Source organism: Pseudomassariella vexata, assembly GCF_002105095.1.
Source record: "Pseudomassariella vexata strain CBS 129021 chromosome Unknown BCR38scaffold_6, whole genome shotgun sequence".
Lineage (NCBI taxonomy): Eukaryota > Fungi > Ascomycota > Sordariomycetes > Amphisphaeriales > Pseudomassariaceae > Pseudomassariella > Pseudomassariella vexata.
The window spans coordinates 1,937,262-1,951,596 of NW_024467961.1; the positions used below are offsets into that span (position 1 = coordinate 1,937,262).

Sequence of the window (14,335 nt, forward strand, 5' to 3'; positions counted from 1 at the left end):
TCAGCTGGAAAAGGCATCCATCATGCACTCAAGTGTCATTCCATGTGGAGATCATTTCAGTAATCTTAAGCCGGCTCATCTCGGGGATATGATGAGAGGAGATCTCAGGTGAAGCGAATAATAAAGTGAAGAGATTGTGAAGGATCGCTCAACGTAAATCCGTACTTACGGGAACTACCATGGCGAGAGAAGGAAAAGGGTACGGAGACGCGGTGAAACGGCGTACAAAGCCGACCGAGATCTGGGCTCGAATACCAACACACATGGGCAAGGGACGGAACGATAATGTGGAGGAATGTAAGACGATGGGGCGGGATGAACCCGTCAGCGAAAAATCTGTCGTCGGCTCTGCACCCGAACATGTCATGAACAAGCAAAGAGCTGCGATTCCGTGACCCAAGTCTCGAAATCCGAATCGTCAGAGATCAGACGAAAGACAGGGACCAGGATGTGGTAGCATCCCAGGTGAAATAGATTCTCGAACACCCCAGTTTAGTCATTTAGCGATCCGAACGCCGCTGGAACTGCCACTGCCACTGCCACTGTCAAACTGAAGCTCATTACCTTAGACTTAGAATAAAGGACACAAGAACCTAGGCGCTCTGGGTGTTTAATTTATCTTACTGAAAGAGTTCCGTGAGCGCGGGAGAGTGCCGAGATGTGGCCTCTTGATCCAATAGCTGGATAGACCAAGGCGTTCCCCACGCAATAACGTTTTCTTCTTTTAAATTATGTTGCCGGCTCGAGCCTCTCGCCCTGCGCCCTTTTCGATCTTCAACAACGCATGAATGCACACAGACGGTGACTGACGGCTCTTACACCGATGGGACAATGTGCGCGCGTGCAAATTACGCGCCAGACGTGATTGAGCCTGCGGCCAAATTAAAACCGCACTTGTCATAATTCGCGGCCGTTTCTGCTACCAGCCGGGCAACCTGGTCGTGGGTCTGAGGATATCCTAGGTATTTCCTCATAGCATGGGATCAGTTTATAGGCCGAGGCGGAAGCGGAGGCTGACTCCAACTGACGTGCGAGCTTAGCGCAACCCGGCATAATGGACAGGTTATCAATGGGACTTGCCGTCCGAATGCTCGCCAGGGATCTGGATTGTAGTTGGACATCGGCGTTGTTACTGGACAAGTTGAGATGCTATGGTGGGTATATAATACATCATCCCTTCCCTTAGTTGCTGCATGCATTGATGACGAGGGCACATTAATGGTACTCCGTACACGTCGAGTTTCTTTATAGGTTCGTAGCTGAGGGCCGCGAAAGTGCAAGAAAAACGCTGCATGACAGCTCTCTAAATGAACCCACAACCTACGTGTCAGAGCGTCCCTCGGCCCGCGATCATTGCTTGATTCAGACGCGATTTTCTGTGGGTTCAAGCCACCGGAGTCACTATCGAATATCCGTTGAGTTGGAGCAGATAGGCTCGTTGCCCCGCTTAAACGCTTGCCTTACAAGACTTGTGAGTTGGGATCCCTTCGCTCTGTCTGCCGAATGAACCGTGGATACATTCAGTCTCGTACCCAATATGGCAATAGATTTCCCGGCTAGTGTTTGGGAATTCTTTGCCAATATTTCGTATAAAGTCTAACGAATTTTAGCGAACTGTGCGTGCCGGGATGCGACACGGTCACATCGGCGGCAGCAAGGAGAGAGCTTAAACTCCCAAATGACCACCGGGTATGCATACTCGTATAGCGTCGTTCCAGTACATCAACCCCACAATATGGTGCATGTAGAAGATTCTTTTCAGCGAAGTAGACATGTCCCCAGAAACGCGCGTTCGCTGGTGGGACAGTTCGTGCCAGTGACGCATCCCAATCGTAAAGACGGGACGATTCAACCCGTGCCAACGTCTCGAGTATAAATAGCTCCCGTGAACAGACTGCCGACGACAGCGGGGTGGTGTATGGCCTGCCTGACTTGAAATCAAAGCAATCGGATGCAATGCACGATATGCCCGCTCGAGTATGGTATCACTTGCTGTCTTCTCTTTCGGGACATGAACCGCAGCCATGCCGGCCATGCGAGAGGTCTGAGAACAAGGAGAAGCCTTGAGGGATCCCAAATTTAGTGCTTCAGTGGGCAGCAGCAGATCTTGTCCTTCAGGCGAACTCATGATCGTCGTTAATTGAATAGTAGATGGTTTTATTGCTGTCGCATAATGGTTCTGATAATTGGTCGGACGGAGTCTATGGGTCGCAGTTCGTGACGCTGTTCTCGGAGTCGCGTCGCTCGCGCTCTACGGGCGGCGAGACATGATTATTATTATTATTATTATTATTATTATTATTATTATTATTATCATTGGCGTTGTTATTGTTCGTCAACAGCGGCTGCGTCTTGGCCTCGAAAATAATATGGATCTTGGATGCTGTTGGACTCGCAATCATGATTCTGCCATGTCCACATCAACCCCAGGAAATCAATGACGGCAAGCCACAAGGGACCAATTGACGCACTACTTACTGCATGCCACCATCTTTACTTTTGAGCCCGACGTCAAGTGAGATTGTCGCCGGACTATTGATTGACAGCTTCCCAATGGCCACCACCGTCTGAGCGCTTTCAGACTTTAATTAGTACGTACTTCATAGTACCTGAGCTTGCCAACGTTTTCCTTGGTCCTTGGTAAAGTTCCAAGGCTCTCAACGAATTTCCTATCTGACTGATGGTCGATCGCATCAAACGTGGCCGAGCCCATCCCCGCCATGGGTATCTAGAATTGGCTTTCGGTAAGGCTGCAGACCCAGCTAAAAATCCGTCTCATCTCTCCTCTGCATCTGCCTTGCATGCAATGCAGTCCTCTGGGCCGGCGCCATTAGTTCACAGAGTGAGGCTCATTGTGCTATATTATCACCTGAGTAGCGTAGCCAATACTGGGATTAATTCAGCTCTGACCATCAAAATGCCCAGGATCTCTCCATAGCCAGCTTACTATTGCAGACCGGCGAGCTAGGTAGATCTGGCTATCGATTGAAAATCCCGAGACGGGACCTACGGGTGCAGGTCATAATACACGAGCATGCATACCTAGTTTGGAGAGACGGAACGGAATTTCCCCCTCCCCCCTTCCTCTCCCCCACCCCCCATTCACCCACATCAACACTCGGGCTGGCCATGCAGCCGCCGATTCAAGCGGTTCGTTCAGTATTATAGGTTGCTTGAAGGTCGAGTTTCGTGCTGTTCTCATACGCCGCATGTATCGCATCTCGCTCCTCAATTTCTTCACCTCCAACTCCGGCATGGTGTTCCTCCAATTAGAGTTGCTTCACAGGCCGGCTGCCGGCTATCGTGAGATGTGATACTCAGCTCATTTGTCTTGTCAATCTTATTGAGGAGCCTGCATGCATCAATGATACTTATTGCTATCTGTCTGGCACCATAACCCAGGGCTAGCCTGGGCTGGCGCCACTCGGATCTAACGCTTGCCTACCCTGATGCCATCATCCCTCTCAAGGTGCTCTTATTACGCTGCCCGCCCAAGACGGTCAACGACCAAGCGAGGAACTATACTGTAGTACTTTCGTACTTGTTGGATTGGCTGGTCTATCGAAGTCGATTCTCGGGATAATCACACATGCCCACCAGTCAGTCGCCGCCCTCTGACCGTTGCACCGCACGCCCCACTGCATGTCTTATTGCACGCCCCCCAAGTATACATGGAAAAGACAGTTGCGTGTCTCTGTCTCTCGTTGTTTTTGCGGCACCAAAAGTACTTCACTTCGTACCTCAGGCGCCCAGAGGAGGACCTCTTGTCGGCGCAAATTCACACACGGCCCGGGCCTCCCGACAAGCCAAAGGAGCCAGCTAGTCGTCCGAATTGCATATGTACTCAAGCACCTTTCTTTATGCTATCAGTCTTGTGGGCAACAGTCGCTCGCCGCCTGTGGTAACGTGTCCAACATATCTAGCTCGGCTGGCATATAGTGGCATACCATGTACCACGTGGAGGTAGTGGCATGGCAAAAAGTATTCTTGATTAGCAGCCAGCCCGCGTGCCTCTCCAAAGACCGGGGCGCCGCAATCCTTGCAACTTTTATTGCCGGGCAGCTCGAGGTACCAAAGTGCCCAGTTGCACTTGCACTGGACACACTTGACCCTGACGGATACTCCCTGGCCCCTGCCCTGGACGGACGCCCTGGCTGCCCTGGCCCTGGCCCTAGCACCCCCTGACCCTGGCACCCCAGCGGCCCAATTTGTACCACTTGCACTTTGTACCCGGCCCACTTGACGACTTCCATCACTGATGCTTGCTCTCTGCACTGCAATTGTCTTTTTTTCCCTTCCCCCCCCAGCGCCCCAATCAATCAATCGCTTTCGGCGCGCTGGTGCCAGTGCGGTATCAGTGGCCCCATCCCCGTTCAATGGCCGCTCAACGGACTGGCCCCAGCGTCTGTGTGCAGCGGTATTGCGCCCCATGAACCACCACACCCTTGCTCGCAGTTATTAGGCCAATCTCTAATAAGTTGCACAAAAACCTCCAACGATCCCACGAGGGCTCGACATGAAAGTCCTGCGAGCTTCCCAGTCTCCATCTGCCATCAACCCAGCCCCGACCAATAGCTTCTGATAATAGCCTTTATTGCCCCCAGACCCGAGAGACTCGCTCATGGTTCCACATGGGAAAGTCTTGTACCGGTCCTGCAGCTCTCCGTCGCCATCTGGAATCCAAGTTACTAACACCGCCGCATGCTGTACCACTTGGTCTTTGATCTTTACTGACCAAAGTATCACCAACTTCTTTCGTGTCCCACGCCTGTACTGGAGAGTTTAAGCCCCCGCCAAAAATCCATCGAGGGCCTCCCGTTACCGGTTGCCACCTTGCCGACTTGAACAGCAAAAGCTGTCCCGACAACCTCATTCGCAGCCCCCGACCTCTTGGCCGTTGGCAGAAACTCCTAGCTTGGCCGGTATAGTCGAGCAAAACGAACATCGCGACTCCACCAGCACCTTGAAACCACTCAAAAGATCACCCCACTACTACCATCCCACCCGATCTGCTTTGGCATGCTGCCCTGGGTTGCGCAACGCTTTTCGCCGGTTTCGCCGTCTCGAGAGATACGTCTGCTTTCGAGCAGGGCGCCAGGCCGCCGTTTGAACGCAGACGTTGGGAGCTTGCAGCTTCAATCGTCGGACGGCTTGTTGCTGAATCCATGCAAGTCTTAATCCATCGTAGTAGCCAGACGTACGTTCCACTCGGCCAGCGCCGAGGCACATCCGACCTGGCGCGCTTCGCTCTCGACCTGACTTGGGCCAGAGCAGAGACGGAGAGTGCGGCCGGCACAACGGCCTATCCCTCTCCGCCCATGTCAGGGTCTCCACCGCTCCCACCCAAGCAAAATCAAGAGGCCGGTGATCGAGGGCAAGGGAGCTTCCAAGCATCTAGCCACGATGCATACCGCGCTGGCTCGATTTTGCAGGGAGGTGATCTTCGAGCACAACCGGGAGCGCCGCCTCTCCCAGCACCACTACCACCCCGATCTGCTGGTAGAGGTGTGCGACCGTTCCAGCTAGAAGCTGCAGAACAAACGGGATACCCGTATCGCCGTCCTGAAGAGGCTATGGGCCGGCCGATGTCATACGCACTTGGCCAGATGAGTTCTCAACCGCATTACCCCCTCCCTCCAGTCGAAGGGCCTGTTCCCGGCGCCTCCCCGTACTCGTTGCCCGCCCGGCCGCAGACCTCGGAGAGTTCTCCCTACACCTCTCCCAAGTCGCAGAGGAAGACCAAAGGTCATGTTGCATCGGCCTGCGTGCCCTGCAAGAAAGCGCACTTGAGGTGAGTTCCCCTATTCGAATGCTCTAACCTCGAGCGCTCTCTCAAACTGTGACGAAGAAACTCAGCTGATTCTTGCCCCAGATGTGATGGTATGTATTAACGCTTTGCTTCCCCGGTGGTTTCAAGTCCCCTGCATTTCATTGTGTCCATCGGAATTGTACGGCCTGATGTGTTGCGAATTCGATCCGACAAAAAGTTGCACGTCGACGGCCAAACTTGCCAGCGAGAACTAGGTCGAGCGAATTCTGCATGCGTTTCTTTCCCGAACCGATGAAGATGCGTGGATAGCATTGTGACCTCAGTCGCTGCCGTGAATGACATGGTCTGCTCGCGAGCCCTGAAAGCTCGAATCGCGGTCGGAAGCTTTTGTTTGCCACGACAAGCGTTGTTTAGATTATGCGCGTGGGATAAGTTCAGGCAGCGTAGCCCGGGGGACATCAGGGAAGCTCTCGACCACTTCGTCAGCGTTGCGCAGACCGGCATTGGACAGTCGGTATGGTACCTGACTCGGGAGAGAGTGTGGCAAAGATGGTGTCTGAGTTGGCGAAGGATGAGCTGGCAGAAGTCTGTTATATCCCAGTCCGTCGGCGATGCGGAACGTTCTGCAGATGAAACTGTGCGGTCGCTGTGACCAAGTGGAAGCCGACGCTGGGGCAAGGTGTGCCACAAATCATCATGGCTGAAAGGGTTTTCTTCATATGCTTATGGGATCACTCGACCACTTCAGTATCAAGCTTTGACGATTCGCTGACACAAGTTTTATCGAGTAGCCCAAAGACCATGCTCAAGGTGCTTGAGCAATGGCAAAGAAGATGCATGCGTCGACGTGCAGCACAAGAAACGCGGCCGTCCCCGATTACGCGACGACAGAGAGACGAGATTCGAGAACCATCCTCGATTTCAACACCCAGACCCCACGAGACGACCGGTTTCTTTATATGCCCCCGTTAGCGCCCCTGCAATCCCGTTCGACGATCCATTGCGCAGGACACAATCGTATCGAATACTCAAATCGCAGCCGCCCGACCCTATTGCTCCAAGATATCTGGAGCGTGGGTCTGCTGGCGAGGCCAACATTTACCCACCGCCATTGTCTATACCTACAAGAGCTCTGGAGCCCGTGGCTTTCCTGACGGTAGACCTGGAGGTTACGAGAGTTTCAAACACTTTTGTTGAGGCCATTGGCGCTGGTACGGCGCAGACGATAGAGCGACGTAAACTGGTCGAGCTGATCAGTCCCAACGACCGGGAAAGAGTGATGGGGCTGCAGCGGTCGCTCCAAGATGAACAGGCTAGGAAAGAACCGAATTATCTACCACCCATCTTTGGGAGAGAGGAGGCCAACAGGGTGATTCAAGCTCTGCCGTTTGATCCGGAGTCGATCTCCAGGTTTCCCCTCGACCGGCAAGAATTCTTGACATTCATCTCGTTCGAGGGGCAGTTCAGGCCATATTCCATCCGTACTGGTCTTGCAAAGGAGGATTCGATCTACTTTGTGGTCATGGTCCTGCAACCAAGGCCATTCCCACACCCCACGCCTTCGCCCCACGCGAGGGAAGTGCCCTACTCATACCAACCTCAACCCTACACGCAACTAACTCCAGTCTCGGCATCCTTTGATCCAAGTCGGCAACGATTTGGGGATCCTCGAGATCATAGGGAAGGGGCCTTCACACCGCGCCAACCGCCCACTCCGGCGCAGCTGATGGCAGGATTGAGTCCCGGTGTAAGCCCTAGCATGCCGGGCTCCTCGCCCACGTCGACGACCCGAGCCGAACACCCATCGGGGCCGTCATACCACATTCCGAGAAGCGAGTTGCCGGGACAAAGACCCCCTCAGCAGCCATTTCAACTTCCGCCGATTCGCAGTCAAGGGCAGCCCGATCTTCGAGCAGGTCGTGTCGACATTGGCGGTCTGATCGATAAGCCTGACACACGGCGAGGACCATGAATCCGGAACACATACTGAAACCCATAATCCATCACTTTGACGAATGCAATTCGAGATTTCGATGTGTTTCGGCGAATAGCGCGGTGTCAAGAACAGAGCACCCCCCAACTCTGCCCACACCCATTGACTGTAATTGTATGCTGGATACCCCTTCATTGTTTTCAGTCGCGCTAGAAGATACCATGTACAACAGCAATGCTTCCATTTGCCTCACATTTCTGATATTTCATGACTCTCATTTCGGGTGAAGGTCTTATATAGCATCATTTTCGGCGTTCTTTTGGTTTATTTTGCCCCTCCTCCTCGCCTCTTCCGCATCCCTGGCAATTCCGATTAGGAGCTTAAGTGGCGTGGGACGAGGGTGGCTTTGACGCGTGGGATACATATTATCCAAATTTTGACATTACCTCCATCAACAATGGCGCTGGGAGGCACGCCATTTGCGATTGTACGGCGAAATGGCGAGAATACAAGATGACTCAGCCAAGTATCAAGAAGCGAAGCATTGCAGGCGGGGTTTGTCTTGCATTCAAGCTATTTGGCTTAGGGTGGTGTAGGAGATGTGAGGACGGCGCAGAGCTCAGTAGCCGGTTTATTAAGGAAGCTCGGCAGTCGTTGCACGAGGCGGGGGTCCTGCTTTGTCCAGGGGCCGCTTTGAATGCAAGTGCTCTTGTTGTGTATATTTCGTTAGCCCGACTGGGCAGCAGCACAGAATACCCGAGGCCTCGAGCGAGATGGAATGAGGCGTAATGCGGTGCTGGCGGAGGTGGAAAGAGGAAGTAGAAAGAAGATAGTTCCAATGCATGACGTGAGAGGAAACAAGAGACTTGGGATGAACGGCCTGCGAATGGTTGCGTGTAGGTACTGCAAACAAGCAAACGACCAAGAGGCTCAATTTCCGGGTCACGCAAATCCAGACCGCATCTGCACTTATATTCCGCGCCAACTATCGGAACAAGACAAGCAGCGGCCTGTGCTAGCGCATTATATCCCGAGACTATAGCAGACATAGGTTTTTTTTTGGCTTGGACCGATGCGGAAGACATTTCCGATGGGACACTTCGGTCGTTGTAGCACAAGATGGTTTAATAGAATACTCATAGTTTCATCGCGAAGAGAGGAATTGGTATATGTTCAAAAGTGATACTGTACCCACCGCTCGGATTCAAGGTCCAACGTCCCGTCTCTCGCACATCGCACATTGCACAGCAAAACACAACCTGCATCTTACCAAGGGTTGCCTAAAGCACGCACGATGCAGGCGAGAGGCCAGTACATGCTTGAAGGTTCAGTGACTGGTCAATGGTTGGGGAAGTAGGCCAAGCACTAGAGCAGGCGTGGTTGGATGGGATGAAGCGGGCCACGGCGGCACATCATTTGCAGGGGTTCGCACAGCAGACAGGGACGATAGTGCTGAAAATTGTCCGAGCCGCTTCGATTCGGCAAGCAAAAAACGTCGTCTAGTCTTCGCGCTAGATAAAAGAATTATCCCGACTGGTTCTGTGCTTCCCAGGCTGTCAGTTTGAATATTCGGGACGCGCCGACCGAGAGACAACAGTTCGCGTCTGTTATTCCTCCCTGTTGTTTCACTCATGGCTCCTGTGAAATATGCCCATTGGGCCCCCTCCCACCCCCTCCCCTTCTCCCTCCTCTTCGGGTAGGATCTGATGTCATTGATTACCGTGACAACTCTCTCGTAATGACGAACGAAACAACCAAGAATCAGTAGGAATCGCGATCGGGAATCGAAAAGGTGCTGCTTGGTGAAGATGAAAGAAACGCTCATAAAAACAAGGTGTTGGCCGCCAAGGAATGTGGTGGTTGGGGTGGTGGGTAAGGGTACGGTAGCATCAACATCTGGTGTAACCTCCAGCTTGCAAAGTGGACGAAGTACCAACTCATCAGTCGATAGGAAACAGGCAAACCCCAAAAACAATGCTGATGGTACAAATGCATAAAAGCGTTGACTGACGGTTGACCCAAGGCAAAAGGTAGGAAGGATGGAGGGGGAAAACCAAAAGGTATACTCCACAGGAAGTAGTGAAGTCACTTGACTTGGAAAGGACAGCACCACTCAGGAAGGCTCCAGCCACGCGCGCCGTTGGATGTGTAGGTTTCAGCAACGGGTGCTGTCTCCAACGTTTTGGCGTTACCCGAAGAACGTCTTCAAGCCTTGTGAAACTACGGAATTAAACGCTATGGACATCAGCTCGAAGTAATGGTAATGGGACGACTCCAAAAATCCAAGGCTCTTGTCTGAACCCGCATGGCGATATTGTAATCTGCACTCCAACCCCACCAATGGAATGAGGCAACGGGAGCATACTTTCATTTACTTCAAGTAGTTTCGTAGCCGAGTCCAAGGTAGCTTCAAGTACTGGTTCTCAGAGATTCGGATTAGGAACTTTAGCGCCGAGAGTTCTAGAAGCCAGGACAGTTCCCATGCATGCGTTGGAAGCCAGCTGCCCTGACATAGCCTTCAAGGCACCCAAGTCTGGTAAGTTCCGTGGGGCCCCTATCTGCATATGGATGTGATTCACCAATTAACCCCATTGTTGCACAGCAGGGCCGCCGTCCTCGCCAGCAGAGCTTTGCATCTCAATGAGTTGAATCCATCCGCCAGGCTTGACCAGGCTACAGAGTCCTCAGACTGCCTCACGCCCCTTCGCTGCCGTACCGGCCAAGACAAAACCCTGATGCACGAGATCGAATATGCCGAGCCTGTAGTGTAACTATTCACTTCTTCAGGTAGCAGCATTTGATAGCTACAAGGCCCGAAATGTTTTGCGCCGTAGCTATTATTGATAGACGATGTAAGCGTGGGTAAGTGATTGTTGTTATTCAGCAGTCTCTGTAAATTTAACCTGCGTCCTGCAACCATGTGCAATATCTACCAAGATAGCAGTATGACATTATTGCAGTCCTCAAGAAAAAAAAGGGCAGTTTCCCGGCCGAGATACCCATTGGAACATTATCTGGCTAAGCCTCTAAGCTGGCCGGCCAACAGGGGCTTTGCACTTCTTGCGGTCCAAAATACTTATACAGTCGAGCTGGGCACATGCTCAAGAAAGAACACAACGATATGCATCGCACCAAAATGAAACGCTACCGAAGCGATGAAGCCTACAGCAGACAACGGAATACCACAGCACTGGCTACCCAAATGCCACGGCGATCAGCATCATATTACAGCCCAGATCGAGGCCGAGTGGATGAAATATTCGGGAACACCGAAAGGCTCAAAAGGCGCACCCCATGATGGAGCTCGATGTTACATTGTAGTCCCCACGGCCAGTGCAGCCGCATAGAGGTCGGCCGCAGATGCAGCCAACGGCATACCAGAAACTCCGGATGTGGGAGCATGTGATGCCCAAAAGAGACGAGAGTTGGTGAGAGTATCGATGAGAGCTCATTGCAGTAGTTTCCTAGTCTTGCTATCAACACTTGTAAGCAACGATCGAGGGAGTGACTTTGTTTGGATTTTCCACAGCCTGGGTAAGTCTACCTGGGGAGTTCGCACTAGTCATTGACCGCCCCGCGGTTGTGTCTACCGACGCCTGGCAGGGCTTCGTTGCTCCATTTTGTAGGCTGCCAAAGAAGAAAGACAACACAAACATCAATAGGAGGCCGCAACAGTCCTGCGATACAGTGCCATGTCGAGGAAAGGTAAGCCTCGACATTGAAATCGGAAGCTTCGTTGGTACGTGCACGAGCTACGAAACGCTAACAATTTCGCGACTGCTAATGCAGTTTCCCCTGCTTTTCTAGGCATCTGCAACTCTATCTAGCAAGGCACTTGAGATTTCCAGGCTGATGAGTGGTCCCTTTCTCCCCGGGTAAGACGTGCACCTTGTCGCCAAACCGTCAATTATTGGGCGTGCCACTCCTCCTAAGTAGTCTCGGCCGAGAGAGACCTCGAATGCAGCTTCGCCCCGTCTTGAAAGGCAAGCCTTGTTCTGGTGCCGGGCGCCGAGTGACTGCGACACCAACCATGGAGGATAAGATGGGCATCGACAGCCCCAGAGGCACCAAAAGGAAGGCGGACGAAGCTTCATCAGATGTGATAGCTCCTCGTCGGATCAAGGCAAGTACCCTGTCCCTGCTGCCTACTGCTATTTTGAGTTCGTAGGGGCTGACTCGAGATGCCGGCCAGGCTCTGGATCAAGATGTGGTGAATAAAATTGCTGCCGGCGAGATCATTGTGGCACCTGTTCACGCGCTGAAGGAATTGATGGAGAACGCCGTCGATGCAGGCTCCACATCCCTCGAGGTCCTGGTTAAGGAGGGTGGCCTGAAGCTACTGCAGATTACCGATAATGGTTGCGGTATCGAGGTGAGTAGCAGCATTTGATGGCTCTTAAAATGGTAACTCACGGTGAAGCAGAAGGACGATTTGGCAATTTTGTGCGAGAGGTTCACCACATCCAAGCTGAAGACGTTTGAAGACTTGACTAGCATTGCCACCTACGGCTTTCGAGGTGAAGCTCTTGCGAGCATTAGCCATATAGCCCATCTTCAAGTCACTACCAAGACTAAGGGTTCCAACTGCGCATGGCGCGCCCACTATGATGGAGGGAAGCTCTCTCCCGCAAAACCTGGCCAGTCAGCCGATCCCAAACCAACGGCAGGACGTAATGGCACCCAGATTACGGTTGAGGATCTGTTCTACAATGTGCCGACACGTCGTCGGGCTTTTAGATCGTCTTCCGAGGAATACAACAAGATCGTCGACATGGTCGGGCGCTACGCCATCCATTGCAGTGGCGTCGCATTTTCCTGCAAGAAGCACGGCGACTCGGGGGCATCGATTGCGGTTCAATCACAAGCCTCAGTTGTCGACCGGATTCGCCAAATCCATGGTGGTAGCGTGGCGAATGAGTTGATCGAATACGCTACCTCAGATGATCGCTGGGGTTTCAAGGCTCAAGGATGGGCAACCAATGCCAACTACCACATCAAGAAAACCACCCTGCTGCTGTTCATTAACCACCGGTGTGTGGAGTCGTCCGGTGTCAAGAAGGCGATCGAGCAAACGTATTCGGCTTTTCTACCCAAAAGCGGGCATCCGTTCGTCTATCTCAGCCTTGAGATCGACCCGCAGCGTGTGGATGTGAATGTACACCCTACAAAACGCGAGGTCAACTTCCTCAATGAGGATGAGATCATCCAAGCTGTGTGTGAGAATATCCGTGACAAGTTGGCGGCCGTGGATACCAGCCGCACCTTCATGATGCAGACTCTCCTTCCTGGCTCCATTGTCCCCTCGAGATCACCGCAGCCGGGTGCTGACGTGTCCTCGATGCAAAATACTGCAGCCAAAGGTAAACCGCCAGTGCGGCTCTACGAGAACAATCTTGTCAGGACCGATGGCTCACTCCGCAAGATCACGAGTATGTTTCCCACCGCCCCCAAACCTTCCACGTCAACAGCAACAAGCGGTGCGGATAATGAGCCCATATACCAGACCACCGACAGGGAGCCCGTTATCTGTCGCCTCAGCAGTGTACGTGAGCTTCGCAGAGCGGTGCGTGATGACATGCATCACTCTCTAACGGAGATCTTCGCGTCGCACACGTTTGTGGGTATTGTGGACGAAAGGCGCCGCCTTGCCGCAATGCAGGGTGGTGTAAAACTCTACCTCGTTGACTACGGCCGCGCCTGCTTGGAGTATTTTTACCAAGTAGGCCTTACTGACTTTGGCAACTTCGGCACGATCCAGTTCCAACCGTCGCTTGATCTGCGCGAAGTGCTGACCATCGCCGCCGAGCGCGAAAAAGCCACGGCGGCCGGCGGCGAGCTCGCTGATGATGATGACTTCGACGTAGCCGAGGTAGTGGAGACAGTAGCCGCACAGCTGATAGAGCGTCGGGAGATGATGCTCGAATACTTCAGTCTCGAAATTAACCCTGCCGGCGAACTACTCTCTATCCCATTACTATGCAAGGGCTACATGCCGCCAATAGCGAAGTTGCCGCAATTTCTGTTACGACTAGGACCCCACGTTGACTGGACGGAAGAGCTTGGGTGTTTCAATACCTTCCTACGCGAGCTGGCTAGCTTCTACGCGCCTGAGCAACTCCCACCGCTACCGGGCAACAGCGAGGCACTGGAGAGCGAGGATGTACCCGACGAAGTCAAGGCACGGCGGGAACATGTACGACGAGCGGTAGAGCATATCTTCTTTCCGGCCTTCAAAGCTAGGCTTGTCGCTACTAAGACACTGATGAGTGGTGGTGTGCTCGAATTGGCGGATCTCAAGGGGTTATATCGTGTGTTTGAGCGTTGTTAGCCTGCCGTTTACGGGGAATATGATGGTGGTAGAGGTTAACAAGAGGAAGAACAAGTATAGGCAGTTGCCGCTGGCGCTCCGGGCTTCTATACACATTTTTTACGTCATCAATCTGGGGGATGATACATGAAGCTATTTCCCGAGAATTTTTCTCGATGCATAGTAACTAATTACTAACAAAGAACCAAACTGAGAGTGTTTTATTTCCACGTCGTTGTTGTTCTTCGCACTTGCTAACCCTGCTTTCGAATATCAACGACATATTCTCGGCTACTCCATGATCCTTCCTTAGTAGCGATGAAGT

The 14,335-nt window shown here is 52.6% G+C and overlaps 5 protein-coding genes across 5 annotated transcripts; 2 read left to right on the forward strand and 3 right to left on the reverse strand.

The window, feature by feature from the left end:
• Positions 1-1,931: 1,931 nt before the first annotated feature.
• On the reverse strand, positions 1,932-3,256 carry BCR38DRAFT_513841 (uncharacterized protein; the record flags this gene model as incomplete). Its single annotated transcript, XM_040865061.1, has 5 exons — positions 1,932-2,406; positions 2,479-2,567; positions 2,600-2,728; positions 2,948-3,006; positions 3,043-3,256. The coding sequence occupies 5 exons, from the start codon at positions 3,254-3,256 to the stop codon at positions 2,202-2,204; spliced, it is 696 nt and encodes a 231-aa protein (XP_040716468.1). The 3' UTR covers positions 1,932-2,201.
• A 584-nt stretch (positions 3,257-3,840) lies between these two features.
• BCR38DRAFT_195189 (uncharacterized protein) lies at positions 3,841-4,525 on the reverse strand. Its single transcript, XM_040854039.1, has one exon. It carries the CDS (start codon positions 4,429-4,431, stop codon positions 3,859-3,861), a length of 573 nt encoding a protein of 190 aa, XP_040716469.1. The 5' UTR covers positions 4,432-4,525; the 3' UTR covers positions 3,841-3,858.
• A 640-nt stretch (positions 4,526-5,165) lies between these two features.
• BCR38DRAFT_340911 (uncharacterized protein) lies at positions 5,166-7,742 on the forward strand (the record flags this gene model as incomplete). Its single annotated transcript, XM_040855820.1, has 3 exons — positions 5,166-5,791; positions 5,873-5,880; positions 6,562-7,742. 3 exons carry the CDS (start codon positions 5,166-5,168, stop codon positions 7,740-7,742), a joined length of 1,815 nt encoding a protein of 604 aa, XP_040716470.1.
• A 3,369-nt stretch (positions 7,743-11,111) lies between these two features.
• Positions 11,112-11,542, reverse strand: BCR38DRAFT_195216 (uncharacterized protein). The gene has a single exon (XM_040854040.1). The coding sequence runs from the start codon at positions 11,420-11,422 to the stop codon at positions 11,180-11,182; it is 243 nt and encodes an 80-aa protein (XP_040716471.1). The 5' UTR covers positions 11,423-11,542; the 3' UTR covers positions 11,112-11,179.
• On the forward strand, positions 11,543-14,240 carry BCR38DRAFT_195217 (uncharacterized protein). The gene is made up of 3 exons (XM_040854041.1): positions 11,543-11,826; positions 11,896-12,075; positions 12,127-14,240. Exons 1-3 carry the CDS (start codon positions 11,662-11,664, stop codon positions 14,029-14,031), a joined length of 2,250 nt encoding a protein of 749 aa, XP_040716472.1. The 5' UTR covers positions 11,543-11,661; the 3' UTR covers positions 14,032-14,240.
• Positions 14,241-14,335: the final 95 nt, after the last annotated feature.

Bases quoted from the DNA above. Each gene is read 5' to 3' on its own strand.
- BCR38DRAFT_195189 (XM_040854039.1), bottom strand. From the start codon at position 4,431: ATGGGGCGCAATACCGCTGCACACAGACGCTGGGGCCAGTCCGTTGAG.
- BCR38DRAFT_195216 (XM_040854040.1), bottom strand. From the start codon at position 11,422: ATGTCGAGGCTTACCTTTCCTCGACATGGCACTGTATCGCAGGACTGT.
- BCR38DRAFT_195217 (XM_040854041.1), top strand. From the start codon at position 11,662: ATGCAGCTTCGCCCCGTCTTGAAAGGCAAGCCTTGTTCTGGTGCCGGG. The intron at 11,827-11,895 runs GCAAGTACCCTG...GATGCCGGCCAG, and splicing joins TAGCTCCTCGTCGGATCAAG to GCTCTGGATCAAGATGTGGT. The intron at 12,076-12,126 runs GTGAGTAGCAGC...ACGGTGAAGCAG, and splicing joins ATAATGGTTGCGGTATCGAG to AAGGACGATTTGGCAATTTT.